Below are 15,443 nucleotides of genomic sequence, written 5' to 3'. Positions count from 1 at the left end.
GAGCACAATGCCAGGAGGGAAGACCTAAGCTGCAAAAGACTAGACAGATGCAGGCAAGGCTCTGAGATAAGAGAGGGCAACAACTGAATGGAAGTTACTTGAACAAAGCCGTGGAGGAGCAAGGAAATGACCTTAGTATAAGAATCCTGAGGGAATCCGAAGTTAGAATAATTAGAGCTGTATTGTGGTTGGTAGTTAAAATGAGGGTCAAGCCATTTGCAGAAGCCTTCTAGAGAAGCCTAATTACTTGAAAATCAGTTTCTAATCTTACAAAAAACATATTCATGGATAGTGGGAAGTCAAGATACAGGGCTCTGTTGGTGATTTGCTGTCCCAGTGTCTGCCACTGTAGACAGCCAACATCCCCTCTTCCTGTCAGCAGCTTGGCTGAACAGTGGAAAATCACCTATTTTTTATTTTTTTTTAATCTTTGTTAAGCAGAACAGACATGGAGAAATAGGTCTGGTCTGATGGGGGAGCTGTAGTATTTATTTTTTTTTCAACATTCTCAGCTCTGTAGTTTGAATAGAATCTGTATCCAGATACATACTGGAAGTAAGAGATGGGAAGGGATGCAAATCTGCGTTAATCTAGTAACCTGGTGAACTTCAGGAAACAATGATATAAAATAAAATAGTAATATAATACTGAAGGAAGATGTTGCAACCGGTTTTGTAAACGTGTTGCTTCAGCTTTAGGGGTAAGTGGGGTTCAAAAGGTGGGGTATTTTGCATGTAAGGGATCAGTTATGCATGGTATTTTGAACAAAAAAAGTATGCTCTTTCCTGTGCTTTCAGCAGAATTGCCTGAAATGTTCAGACTTGTGGAAACAAGTTTAGAGGTCACTTATTGTGTGTTTGTATTACTAAACCCTATCTAAAATCTCTATCATTTTGTCACAAATTCAGATTTAGTTTTAACAAGTAGAGGGAAAAAAGGCATGTGGTGTACAGTAAGTGTGTATTAATTTTTTATATTTTTTTTGGTGAGTAACATCTGAAAGTATGCTGGGCTTTTGTGGGTGACTGAAGCTGTGTGAAGAGTCATGGCTTAGATCCCGTAGAGGAAGATAAAGCGTGTATTTCTGGTGCTTTAATTAATTGCTTGCGTTGGGACAGTTTAAGACTTCATAATGGTAGCTAGCTCATGTATATCATTTCTCATCATTAGATCTAATATCATTTTGTAACAAGATAGAATTAAGATACAAAGGGATGTCCATCCTATTACTGGATACTCTTTAAATTGAGAAAAAATGGAAATTTCTTTCTCCAACACAGTTAATAAATGTGATGCATTTTTATTGTATTGAAGTTGTATGTACAAACTGGAATGTATCATTACAGATATTATTGCAAGTTTTATGAATCTGGAAAGCGAATGAACCAACAGTGTCCTGAATATAAGTAAAGATACAAACTGTAGAGCCATACATAATCACAATGCCCCAACACAGTGCTTAAATTTAGTTTTAAAGAGAGAATCATCGCTGATGTTTTTGGATCATTATCGAGTGTATGCAACCCCTGCCCTGTTTTAAGGAACACAGATAAGCCTTTGGGGAAATAATTAAAAAATGCGTAGAGTCAACATGCCATCTCATGTTTGAACTTCACTAAAGCTTGCTTCTATCTGAGGCAAGCACAAGAAAAGAAGTGCTGTTTGGTTCTTCTTTTTGTCTGGCTTTGTTGCGGGAGGAACACTTAAATATTCTTGAAATAACTCATACATAACATTTTCAGGAATAGTCCGGTATCCCACAACACCGGAGAGTTACTCTACGTCAGGGGGAATAATGCTTGCAGAACGGTGCATGCTGATCAGTGCTGATGTGGCTATCGCTGGTAGTCTGGTGTGTGAAGTCACTTGCTCAAATGTTTAATTCCATCTTCAGGCATCTGAATGGTTGTTGTGATGGACAGACACCTGGACGTCCCCATCAGGCTTCTGTCCCGCTGTACAGCTGAATTAGCCGGGGTTGCTTTTCCACTCAGTTATATCGATCTTAAACCAGCACAGTGCAGTGGAGAATCAAGACCTCTGAAGGATATTTATTCCATCAGTTTGCAAGTAACTCGTGTACTAATGGAACAATGGGGCCTCAGTACATGGGATTGTTTTGCTAATATCATTAGAGGATTTGTTTCTGCAAGTTACAGTAGTCCATCAAGTGAGACCCTATTACATGTTTTTTTTAAGAGTGGTATTCAACCACTAAACAGTAGCTTCTAAAAACCAGTAAACTGTTTTTTTCTTTCCTCAATAAATGTATGCCTGAGTGATGCCAGAAGCATGCTAAAGTTGTAAACTGGTATTTAAAAAAAAACAAAACAACAAAAAAAAACAGCTTTCTTGGCTAAATATTTGAAGTAATCTTATTATCTGGAATTTAATTTTGGATTTAATATCCTACAATCTACTCATCTGGGTGCCTTTTTCAAATGTTTCCCACGTTTATTAATGTTCTTTTTGGCTTTTGTAGGTGGTCAAGAAAAGTAACAGCAGCTTGTTATGCTGATAATCCTAGTATTTTCCAGGAATTACAAATATAAAACAGGAAAATGCAAAGAAGGAAAATGGACAACCTGTATAGTAGAAACATATTGGTTTTGCAAGTACTGATGAAAAATATAGGCTTCCAAATGCCTACTGAACATATATACATTCCCTGCATGAGAAAATAAGATGCTACATGGTATTTGAAACAGGACCTTTCCTATATTAACATTAAAAAAGTACACTTTGAAAGTTAACAAAAATAACTTAAAATTCTGAGAAGCAAGACAAGTCCTTGTTCGGACGGAAACTCCGTTTGCCTGTTTTGCATAAAGTAAGGCTAGTAGCCTAAACTGGTGGCATTCCAACTTTTTTTGGCTAGAAGTCCATAAAACACGTCAGCTGGCTGAAAAGAGGGTTCCTTTCTTAATGACCTTTTGTCTGTGAATCCCTGAAACACTGCTCGAACATCACTGGCTTAAAATCTATCATCACAGACTGGTAAGTTTCTACAAAATTGGGTTACAACAGCATCTAAAGGCAAATAACAAAGCTGAGAGTTTCTGAACGTTCTTGCTGCATCGTGGCTTCAAGTCATACTCTTAGTTAATTTTAACACTTTAGTTTTATTTTTTAATCTTGAAAAATAAAATGAGGCACTAATATGGTACGGCTTGTTTGTGTCGGCGTACCCCAGCACTTTGTTTTTCAGGGGCTTGACACAATGAGCCAAGGGAAAGGACTATTTTTGTGACACTGACAGTTTATCCTCTATGTCTTAAGGACAAACATGCAGGGTAAGATCACTAATGCAATGGAACAACTTAATTTCGATGAACGTGAATGCTGATAAAAGTTTCCTACTATGCATTTACTATGCAGTTTACAATACCTACTTAACATTCATCTGTTTAGCTGCACTGAGCTCCATGCCGGTCTTGAATCTGAAAAAAACATCACTTGAATCAATGGGAGTTGTATCTGAATGCAGATTTTCACCTAAAAATACTTAAAAGATTTTTTTTTTTTTAACCTGAAATAATAGAGAGGCGTAAGTGGTTCTCTTGAGATTTCTGTAAAGAAAGATGTAATCCTTGGATAAAAAGAAAACAATATACCAAATTCAAACCTAAAGCACTTCCCCTGCTCCCCCTTCTACAGACTCCCAAAAGAATGATTTTTAAAACCGTATGTTTTAATGACTAACTACTCTTTTGAACGCAATATTAAAATAAATAAGATAGCATAGTACAGAGAAACATGCCTCCAAGTCATATAGCCATTGTGCAACGAAACCATTCCTCTGAAGATGAAGCAAGATCATTAAAAGAAAGAAGTTATTCTATAGGCAATTTACGCTTTGATGCTTTTCCAATAGTTCCTTTACTAGTTTCTCCAAGGAGAAGAGGTGTTCATCCACGTCTTCTGGTACGAGGTTTCTCATAGAGTCAGCGAGTTCAAACAGGTATTCTGTGTTTCTTCCACTGGGACCAACCGCGTTAATGATCTGTTCGGCGATTTCTTCTAGAGGTGCGGGACCAAGGTAGTTAGGGTTATCACGAGTTCCGATGTACAGTAATACATCAAATGGTTTTATTGACGAGTCTTTTGGGTAGAAAACGACAGTTGTAGTCCTGTAGCCTCCTTTCTCTCTGAAGTCTAGGTATGCCTTGACTTCACATTCTTGTCCAGCTGGCAATCTGTAAGCAACACCCCATACACACCCCTGTTGAAGGACATAAGAAAAGAAAAACCCAAGCGGAGTTTAAAAGCATGCTCAGAAATTAATGTATTTCTGTTTTATTTTGGTAAGACTTTCTTCACACTTTGTCTCCCATTTTCAGTCTTATAACTATTTCTAAACTGTTCTTATAAGCAGTCCCATATTAAAAGGGCTGTTTTATTTATGAAATCTAAGATCAAAATAGCAATTATGCAGATTGATCCTCTTCCTGATGCCAAGGCCTTTCTTATGAAACAATTTCTTGTTGCAGTTAAACTTGAAATAGTGAATAGCCTTCGTGGGCTTCTGAAGACTGAAAGAGCTGGAAGGAAGGACTAGAAGTGTCTTCCTGACCTCACAAAGATCACAGAGTGGAAATGAAAATTGTAAAGAGTACCAAATTCGAAGTAATTTTGACCAAGTCTTGTCTCTGTTTAGTTACGTTTTCATTTTTAAGGATATGGGTGTCACTTCTGTCACACACATTTGGCAGGAGGAGGGTGGTAATGCTACTGTGCTGATACTGAACCTGAGAAGAAAATGCTGGAATAAACCTTCAGTTTGCACAACTGGGGCATACCAGCTCCTCAGCAAACACTGCTGGATTAATTTCATCGCTGTCTTAGTAAATCTGATTATTTCTTCATCATCCTCATGGATAAAATCTCTGAGAAAGCATTTAACTGTGGTGTGAGTTAGTTATACTCCCTTACAGAGTTTTGTATGGGCAGATGAGTGAGATCTGAGTAGGGACAGATTAACAGGATGTTGTTGGCTTTTTGATGTGCTTTGTTTAAATAGCACAGGCAAATGGTTACGGTCTGTTATCCTTTACAGGCTACATATTGTTTTTTATGAATGCTGCTTTAAACTATACGATAATCTGTTTTGTCTACTGCCACCATCAAATGTGGGCTCTTCCTGCAGTGAAGCGGGTACACACGACAGTGCTACAGTAACGATGACAAAACAGTTATTTTTTTTTTTCTTCCTTAAAATAAGACCTTGGTATTTAGTCACAATAATGGTGGGATGGTGACATTTGTTAATGAGAGCTGAATTTGGCAGTTTGACTTTAACAAGCAGGTCAAAGGCATTTCATTAAGAAAAGATGCAGAGGAGGCATTTCCTACGGCACCCTCCGTGGATGGCCACACCATTACATGTGCTGCGGCCAGGAGTAGCCCTGGGGAGTACAAAAAGTGGTCCTTGCTTCCCCTCGGCTGCTTGTGGTGTGGGTTTGCTCCAGCCATCTGCAGGGGTCCCTTCTGCACGCGCTATGTGCTGGACTTAAATCTGCCACGTGGATGGACCTTGTGGGTAGGAAAATCTCTGCAGGTGTGGTGGGGACAGGGGCTGCGGAACATTTGGTTGAAGCAGGCAAGTGCTGCTCATTCATTCATTTTGGTTTCAGTGTAGGGGATCCCTGTTTCAGATGATGAAAAATTAAAACCCGGAAATCTGACAAGCGCACAGTTGTTCCTTCTCATGTGGTTTCCTCTTTAACTGGTGCAGAAATGCAGACGGAGCAAATTAAACTAACTCTCCAAGCTAGACGCTTCCAAACCGTGCTGTGCCTATCGCCAGTGAAAAAGGATGCCCGGCTGGCACCGATCTGGGGGCTGGCAGTGCCAATGACAGAAAGCGCTGCTGCTGCTGCCACTGCAGTGCTCAAGGCAGGGGACATGACGGCTGCAGGCTGCCGAAGTGGGGTCAGCATAAGGATACCTTCCGAAGCTGCAGAATGGGTTACTGGAATTAAAGGCCATTACTTGTCACAGCATTTGATGTTTATGGGTGAGGTGTGATTATCTGGCTGTACCAGATTCTGGAGAAAAGGGAAAAAAATAAAAACCACCAAACAAACAAAACTGGTTTGCTAAGGGGAAAAAAGTTTCTATGGCAACAAGTAAGTTTGCTTAACAATAGAAACTGAGTGACAACAAACATAACCATTCTTTGTTTATATAGGAGTCTGTGTAACATAATGGTACCCAGCAGTACAGCAACGTGAAAAAACCTCTTACTAGAAAGGTACAGAAAATCACAATGAGAGACAGTGCAGTGCATTCTGCTGGTTTTGCTAACTGCACAAACAGATGAACTTTACGATTACAGTTAAACTTACCTCTATCTGTGGCTGCTATTTCGGGGCATAGGTTGATAAGACAACATTATCAGAACCGTACAGATAAGCTACTGTAAATAAAAACTAACCACTGCCAAAACACCCATCTCCCTGTCTTCCAGCCTTGTGTTGTGTGGCCTTGCTCCAGCCCTGCTCCCCACCTGCTCTGGAGGCAAGAGTACCTGCAGGGACGCACTCCCTTCAAGTGTCAAGCAGCTGGACGGACACGACCGTCACAGCAAAGCGCCGAACACAGCGGCTCTGCTGCACTGAGGGTCTGCAGAGACTGGGGAAGCACCTGCACCCGAGGTCTACCACCAAATAATCTCCCAGGGCTTCCCAGCCTCATGAGTCCTGTCCTGGCTGGTGAGCAGTCCAACCAAGAGCTCTCTGGTAGGTAAGAGCCCTAAAAGTAATGTAGTAGCTGTAGTAGCATGTAGTTGTAAAGATAGGTTCATTATTATCGAACAGAATTAGGACTGGGTAAAGGCAGAAAAATCTTAGTTTTCCTACAACTTCAAGGACTGGAAGTGTAGGCCTGGTTTCACCTCTCCTCCTTCTCACAACCCAGACATTTCCCTTGTGCTTTTCTAAGTGAGACCTAAGAAACAAGTTGAAAGATGAGCAAGAACAGTAGACCCAGGCCAGAAGTCTTTTTGTCCTACGCAGGAGCTAATTTCACGTTCTGTAGAAACTAAATGCAGGGTTATGGCATTTAATTCCTTAAGCATTTTATCCGTGTAGCAAAAAATAAGGCAAAGACATCTCCTTTTTAACATTAGTATTATCTTGGTGTGTTTCAGTTTTTATTTTGGGAGGCTAAGATTGTGTTTCTAACACAACACCTAACATCTAATATCAGTGTGTCTTCAGCGCTATAAACACGCCAAAAGTACAACTCTGTGTTTTGTAGCTGGATAGCTGAAGTGACTCGTCATGACAATACTTGAAAATTTACCTTTCATAATAATAGACCAAAACTACTTCCAGTTGCTTAGTTTAGACTGATGGATTTATTTGAAATAATGAATAGTCATTGGTGTAGCTCCAAGGAATTTTGAGAGAACGTTTCATTGCAGTAAAGGTAACTCAATTATTGGGTTGTAGAGAAGCAAAATTAATAGAGACTTACTACACAGGCTGGGAACACAATAGGACAGTCTGTACACTACAGAGACAGGAGTACTGTACCTCAGGGTCTTCAACCAGAGTCACAACTCTTCCAGGCTAAAATTAAAAGAAAATCATTGTTAGTTCAGTAAGAAGCTTTCATCGTAAATCACTGATGACAACAATTAATTAAAGCAAAACTATGTTGAATGCACCTTCCTCAGTCATGTTGCTTCTTCTCAGTACTGTGCTGTATTTTTTTCTCTATAACGACAACAAGGTAAACCTTCTCACTTGTACGCAAAAAGTCTATACACAGGCATGGAAAAGAATGTAACATCGAAATCCAGCTTGCATACCCTAAGCAAGGTACTACCATTTCTGGTTTGGCTTGCACTAACTGGATTTTAGAAAATGTTAATTATACACCGTGACACATGGCAACTCCTAGGTTTAAAAGCACCCTGCACATTAGATGTTTTTGAAAACATACGGCAAAGAAATCTGCTTGGGATTTTTAGTAAGACAAAACTCTTTATGTCAGTACTGGGTAACTCAAAGTTGAAAAAAAAAAAAAAAAAAGGTTTTTGTACAGAAGACTGTTTTCTTCCTCTTTCCCCCCTCTCAGCTCCTTCTGTCTTACTGGACAGAGGGAGGATACCTTTAGAATGGCTTCTTTTTCCTATGAGCTACCTCCTGCAGGAAGAGTAGGAAGTCAGTTAGTAAATACAGAAAAGATAATTAATGATTTTTTTTTTGTATGACCTGGCGAATCAGAGGATATCCCGCACTGGGAGGGACCCACAAGGATCACCGAAACCAACTACTAAATAACAGCATTTTAAAATATAAACATAGAACACTGTGAGGAAACTACTACATCTGCAGTGTAAAATTGCTGATTTTGGCATCAAATTAGTGTACAAGTGTCTTTGGTTTGTTGTAAGGGAAAGCAGAGACATTGCCATTCATTCAGTTGTAATCTAGGACAGAAATTAATTTTCTTAGGAGCTACAAAGATAACCTGAACTCAGTGTACGTGGATGCATGCCTTTCACTTAGTTTTAGCTAGCTTTCACTCTTCTACTACTACATCGTTTCAGTCTTTTTCTGACTCGTGTAGTAGTTTCATCGACATCTCAGTGCTTTTCTGTTTGCTTAGTCTGTACCTGTATTTGTCTCTCTCACACAGTAGTAACATGGGTCTTCACCTACATTAAGCCTTTGGAAAGCCATACTTTCTTTTCATAACAAAAAAATATGAAATTTAGTTTTTACAGAACACTTAACTGATACTATCAACTATAGATACTATTTATTCAATGTTGGATCTTTTATAATCTTAAAGGCCGTTTATTTATAAGCTCTGAGGTGCTGCATTTTTTCATTCTCATGCCACTCTTCACCCAGCTTCAGCCATTTGTTTCTGATCTGATTGATAAAATAAGGCAACAAAACTAAGAAAGTACTAAAATGATTTCTATTTGAGAACATCGAGGAATCAGCTCTATATCACAGCTCTATACCATTAAGCGAGATAACTGAGGTGTTTCTTTATAAAAAGCATGACATAGGAAATGCACCTGTTCATCTTAGTCTGTTTGAAAACAGTCTCAATCAATAAATTACCTGGAGCTGTTTTGCTGTCATTCAGTTTTTAATCTCAAAGGAAGCTGGTTAACACACTGCGCTAATAATAGAACTGAAGGGTTCACCTTGAGTTAGGCTAAATATGTCATGGACTGTTTATTTAGAGAGTGCGTCTTAAGGAGTCTCGTCCAGACAAGAACACTGAACTCGGTCTAGGTGTTCTCTCTTTTAATAGACGGGAAATTCTGATGATCAAATGTTTTTCTAAATGTTTTAGGTTTAACAAACTGGGAACAAACGCTACCAAAACCGCCATACTGAGATAAAGACCCATGGTCTGTCACACTGTTTTAGGCTCTTTTCCACCTGATGCTGTTAAAGAAACACATGCACACCATCATTTATGCAAGAAGCTGCTGGTGGGTATAAATGCGTGCATGGGTATTAGCACAAACAGAAGCAGTTCATCCACAATACTTTCTCCTGTCAGTCACAGCATTAAAATCTATACCGAAGTCTTACTGTCTTAGCTACCACAATATCATTTTTCCACTCATTTGCCCAGTTTATTTTAACACCTTTCATATAGTCTCTGCCAAATCTCATGGCAGTGAGTTCTGCGATTTAAATACGTATTTTATTAGTTTTGTTTGCTCTCTTTTCCTTGAGCCTTCTTTCCTGATAATTTTAAGTATTTCTCTATCTGATGCTAGGAAAAATAGCTGATTCTTGCTGTCCATTCACTTTCTCTATACATTCACTCTTACAATGCAACTCTCACTACTGCCTTTTTTTTTTTTTTTTTATTTGCCAAACTGAAGGATTTATTTCTCTTCATACAGAAGCAACTTTTTTCTGGCCAGGACGACTGACCCTCTCTGCACACTCATACATATTTCTGTCATCCAGCTGTGCCATAATCATTCCAAGACAGAGTATCTGGTACTCCACAAAATTGTCGAGATACAGGTGTGCTTATTGGCTCATGTGCTAATCACCCTCCCCCCAGTTATTCATTTTCTAATGATTCAACATATGAGAAAAGCTGTCTTTACAAGAATAAAAATAATAAAACCATCCATAATGACACAGAGTTAGCTTCTGAGCTCTGACAGATAATACAGAATATGGCTTAGTTTTCTATATGGCCATCAGCTTCTTCCATAGTTGTTAACACTTCTCTAACTTGTCTTTTCCATAGTGGTCACTAAGAATTTGTAACTGGTAGATTAAAGAGACATTTTGTGGTGTGAAACCGCTTTCTCTGTATTACCAGCAATGCCTGTATCTGAAGCCTAACTAATACATGTAAAATACTGAAACAGTAAAGTTAAAAGTTCTGAAAGCAGTGAAGTACTGAGTAGGTCATCTTCAAATCGGCTGTGTGATGAAAGAACAATCTGTTTGTCTACATAAGGCCAGGATATTTGTTCTATTGGATTGTAGAGTCTGTCTTGCACGGAGCTGCCTAAACCAAACACTATTACTGAACCACAGGTATTACCCATGCCAGCTAAGTAAAGAAAGTCATGTATCTGTAAATGACTGGCTATATAATATAAACCAAAATGATTTCTGTTGTGTCCAAGGAGTACTGCCAAGGGCAAACCTGAATGACCTCCTAAATCAGGTGTCTTTGAGGAATTCCTTTCAGTTCTGTGCAGCCTGCAGTTCCTTAGATCTAGCTGATGTGTCCTATGAAACTGAAGGAAGATCTTCCATGGCTATGCTAGATTGTTTTCAGTGATACCATAAAGTGTTCAGGTATTAAAACTACTGAACATTTACTCATTGAAAAAATTTGAACAGTTACTGAATCAATTAGTTTTGGCATCTGGGTGTGCAAATAAGGTGGAATAAGAGGGAACATTCCGTTAGAAATGATTTTAGTTTGATTACCTCTTAAAAAATTTTCAGGAAGGGGAATAAAAGTTTGCTAGTAAGTAGGAATATAATAATTTTAAATGGTTTCCTTAAAGAACAAGATTATTTAAACAAAAAGGAGCTTTTTGTGCTTCATTTTCCTGCGCCTAGTGATAGCGTAACAGGAGCTGTCTGTCTGTCCTCCCCTAGGCCCCTTGCTGGGGACATCCAGTGGAGCTGGGGTTGATTTTCAAAGGCTGGCAATCCTGGATTTTCACTGCCCCAGAACAGACAGTAGAGAAATGCAGAGGCTAGCAGGATCCTGTAACACCTTCACAGCGAATCTTATTTGGACAGTTTCCTGATGGGACTTCTTTTCTCCATTTCACATTTAACAAACTAAAAGCCCTTCATCATCTTGATTTAACTGTAAGCTGAATTATTCTGTATAAACTTGGTAACCCCATGTCAGAGTGCACATGTGGGAGTCCCATAGGGGTTAAAAGCAGGCAGCAGGAGTGAAATGAATCATGTCATCAAGTTTCCTTAGTGGTTTTTTGTTGTTGTTGTTGTTTTTATCAAAGCACATCCAAAGGTTAGCTACAGAGTCTCTAGCAGATCCAGATATACACCGACAGCCCACATGGCAGAGCTGCCACTGCACTGGGCAGCAAAGCTGGGGAGCAGCTACAGCAAATGGGAAGGGGATTACAGGGAGAACCCACCAAACTCTGCTGTTTGGCTGCAGAAAGCTCTCAGCGTGGTTGGAACCATATTGTGCTAACAGTGGTTTCACACTTCAGCCCTTGCATGTATTTGCACTTCAGTGCTGTTCCTATGGTTTACAGCAGACGGATGCAGAACTTGACTCACACAAGGAAAAGGGCAGAACTGAAGCACAGTCTCACCTCAGCACTGCACATGGCTCTTGTTGCCTTGCACAGAACAGCCTTGAAAAAAAAAAAACAGGGTCTATGGGCACACACATCTCTAGGCTCTTCAGAGAGCTGCTGAACGTTATAATAGTTCAGATTAATGCATCTGGGTGAGATTATGCCCCCACATTTTATATTAGTTGAGGAGGTCTGAATAATTTTAGCAAATCTTGAAACCTGGGAATGTTTTAGGGAACTGGAGCATAACAAGAACTCAGTATTTTTAAAGTATAAAATTAGTAGCCTAGGGAACTGTAGATTATTCTGATACTGCTGGAAGAAAAACAGAACTGTTATGTTGAGAATCTCAGACAATGAACACTAAAAATACAGTTTGTGAATATGAAAAGCTGGTTATTTCAGAAAAGGAGCTGGGATTATCATCATAGTATGAGCTCTCTGCTTTGTTATTGGAAAAAGAGAAAAGTTTAATGTTGGTGATGTTTTTAACACCACTCTCTTTTCTCCCTCGCCCCCCCAAAAAAAGAAAAAAAATAATAAAGTTGAATATAAAAAGTGATTATGCAGGAATCACGCTTTAGGAGATCTGGAAACACTGAAAAGTCCAACAGGTGACCAAAACCAGCAATGCACAGGTTAGAAAACTGGCCTTACTAGATGAGGTTTTGGAAGCTTTGAACCTTATTTTTTTGGAGTGAAAATACTAAGTTATGCTTTGGTTATGTTGTATTTAAAAATACACAATTTCCCCCTCATTCTAGTCTGAGAGGTTTTACATGAATCAGACAGGACTGTATTTCTGTTGCCATTTTTTCTAAAGCTTGGAGTAAGAAATTTGAATTTGCCATTTATGCAAACAACCTTTCTTTCTTATTCAGGTCTTTCTAAGCCAATGGCTCTTTTTTTTCAGGGAACACTGTTATTGCCTGATAAGATTCAAGCAGCTTTAAAGTAATGTTTGGACTAATCCAACAAAAATCTTAATTCTAAGTAGAGCTAATGCATAAATTCAGGAATATTTTGAAAAACAAAATCCTTTTTTTTTCTGCACTCTGATCTTAAAAACTTTTTTCCAATTTATCATCCTGTAAACTACAAAATATGGCACCACGATGAAACATCACTTTATAACTAGTTAACCTTCTTACTACAATATAAGTTGAGCAGTTCAAAGTACGAGTACAGGGTCAACTGAGTTTTGCACTAAAAGCTTGCAGCCATTGTATGTAAAAGTGCTCTGTATGTTTTTGTTGCGCTGACCGTGGAATGTTGTAGCAACTCGTGTTTTCAGGAGGGCCTTTTTTAACTTGCTGGCTAGAATTTCAGTGCTGTTCTTTAAAATGCATTAGTACTGAAGGACCAATTTCACTTGTAGTTCACCCACAAGAGATGTCATCCCCGATGTCACAGAGGTTTTAATGGTTTTATAGCGGCGATTATTTGGCCTGGTTAAATGGGAAGTCTCCACGGTGTGCTTCTCAGCATTCACTGAGGCAGCTTCTTTGCCTTGGAAGTAACAGCAACAATTCATGGACTGCAGCAATGCAAGAGGGCATTAACTTGTTGATTCTGAGAAAAAAAGTGTATTTGTTAATGCTAAGTGTTTCTGCAAACAAAAATAAAATGTATTAACCAGTTTGCATAAATAATAATGCACTGTTTCGAAACAGAAATAGACCAGTGCATGGGCACTGTTGTTTTTTGTTTGTTTGTTTTAAGGCTCTGTATGCCTGCAGATGATGGTTCTGGGCATGACCTAGACTGGGGCAGAAATTCAAAGAATTAAGCTTCCTGGAACAAAGGTTGTGCTAGTTGATAGTAACCTGGCACGGCCATTTTGCAAGACTTTCCAAATTTGCACAAACACACTCTGGGTATCCCCTGAATTTCAGCTAGCCCAAAAGAAGGTAATACAGTGGGGTCTCCAAGGATATCTGCAGAAAGGAAGAACTGGCCTGTGAGGGTTTCATTACTTTCTGAAGCGCAAAGAGAGGACTTTCTGTACGGATGTAACAATATTGCTTTAAAGCCTGGCTTCCCAAGTTCAGGAGGCTTACGGATCAGCCACTCTTATGCCCCACCTGAACAATATTTTGCATGTTTTTTTCAGGACTTCCGAATTCAGTAAAGGAACAGAAATGTCACAGTGCTCACATAAACACAGTTTGAAGAGGGATGACTGGTGAGTGAGGAATCAGGGTTCCTACTGAGAAAGCACTGGGCTGTCCTGCCAGCATCCCCTCTTATCCAGCCACGTGCAGCTGGAGGAACGCTTACTCAGAGTGACTTTGTGCTGGTAAGTACTGTGCAAGCTATTCTGTGGTCTCTGATGCACTAATTAGTGCTAGTTGGGACTAAATGAAAACTTTTCCCATGCTACACGTAGCATGCTGGTTTATTTATAAAAAGAATCCTTATGCCCTTGCTGGGGGTGCTCTTCCAAAATTACATTCCAGATTGAGAGTGGAGTCACCGGGTCTGACAGCTGCTTTAGCAAGCATCAGGAAAACAAGTTTACGCTATAGAAAACCAACATTCAACGTAGGTAAATTGTTGGAGAGCCGAACCCAAGTATCAGTTTCTGTACATATATGATCAGTTTGCATTTCTGATGACTCAGCCGTGAGCAGCATCTGCAGCTGTAAATAACACAGTCCTGCCACATCAAAGGCATTCATCTAACCCGCTGGGTGGTTCTGTAACCTATTGTTTCTTTAGCATTTGTCGAGCCATTTAGAATTATATGAGGGCGATAGCCCCTGTATGGGGAGGGTGATACAGGCTCCCACAGCAGAGAAAAACTATTATTCTCGTGCCAGTGGCTAAAAAACACCTATGTTCCAATGAAATTGGAAGCGTCTGCTGCTGGATTTTTAGGTTTTTCATAGTTTTTCTGACCAGTAAATAAGCTTCTTTCAGTAAAAAAGAAAGCAAGCTGAAAAACAACCGCAAGGTGTATGCATGCTCAGGTGCATGGGTCTGGCCCTCACTTCCCAAGCAGCCTTTCTGCCCAAAGCCAGGCACCCACAGCCTGCAGTATTTTAAATATTTAGAATATTTTGATCCATGTCTGTATAAATGAGTGAGCAGCACAGTTATTTTTCCCCTATTAAAAAGGACAGATGGTGATTTTTGTTATCATTTCCCTGTCAGAAGTTCATTAGAAGTTTTTTTTTTTTCATTGACAGCAGAGAATCCAGGAGGAAACGAATCCTCGGACTTTCAAAGGATAAAACAAACCAAAAATAAAGGTCAAAGTGTGGTTATTGATGCCGGGTGGCTGACAGGGGATGCCCGGAGCGTCTGCCCCCGGCAGGCAGCAGGTGCTGCCCAGGTGAGGAGCAGGCTCCGCTGTGGCCGCTCCCCAGCCCGGCCCGGCCCGGCGCCGCCTCACCTTGCCCGGCACGCCGCGGTGGTCGGTGCTGCCCTGCCAGAAGCGGCGGCTGTAGCCCAGGATGCGCCCCACCATCTTCTCCTCGAAGGGGAAGTCCACCTTCCAGATGAGGGAGCCGTAGCCGAACACCCACATGGCCGCCGCCCGCCGCGCTGCCCCGACTGCGGGCGGGGCCGGGCCGGGCCGGCCGCGGGGCCTGCGCGCTGCCAGCGGGGCGGGCACGGAGGGGACGGCACCGGGGGG

At 40.3% G+C, this 15,443-nt stretch overlaps 2 protein-coding genes across 6 annotated transcripts in view; one reads left to right on the top strand and one right to left on the bottom strand.

The window, feature by feature from the left end:
• The window catches only part of ASB3 (ankyrin repeat and SOCS box containing 3), a 30,240-nt gene that overhangs the window by 1,606 nt on the left and 13,191 nt on the right, over positions 1-15,443 (top strand). The window contains exons 2-5 of one of the 5 annotated variants that reach the window (XM_068675221.1): positions 6,470-6,740; positions 9,325-9,466; positions 9,890-10,016; positions 13,917-14,102. The gene's annotated coding sequence lies outside the window, so the exon portion shown is untranslated. Of the gene's footprint in view, positions 1-2,869; positions 2,998-6,469; positions 6,745-9,324; positions 9,467-9,889; positions 10,017-13,916; positions 14,103-14,994; positions 15,141-15,443 lie in introns of those variants that run through there. The other 4 variants (XM_068675219.1, XM_068675218.1, XM_068675217.1 and 1 more) reach the window with 4 other exon arrangements.
• CHAC2 (ChaC glutathione specific gamma-glutamylcyclotransferase 2) lies at positions 1,285-15,346 on the bottom strand. The gene is made up of 3 exons (XM_068675225.1): positions 15,201-15,346; positions 7,539-7,574; positions 1,285-4,222 (listed from the first exon to the last, which is right to left on the bottom strand). The coding sequence occupies exons 1-3, from the start codon at positions 15,333-15,335 to the stop codon at positions 3,839-3,841; spliced, it is 555 nt and encodes a 184-aa protein (XP_068531326.1). The 5' UTR covers positions 15,336-15,346; the 3' UTR covers positions 1,285-3,838.

This window comes from Anas acuta, chromosome 3 (genome assembly GCF_963932015.1).
Source record: "Anas acuta chromosome 3, bAnaAcu1.1, whole genome shotgun sequence".
NCBI lineage: Eukaryota > Metazoa > Chordata > Aves > Anseriformes > Anatidae > Anas > Anas acuta.
Note: the sequence above shows the minus strand (reverse complement) of the source record. Positions and strands in the feature narration are given on the sequence as shown.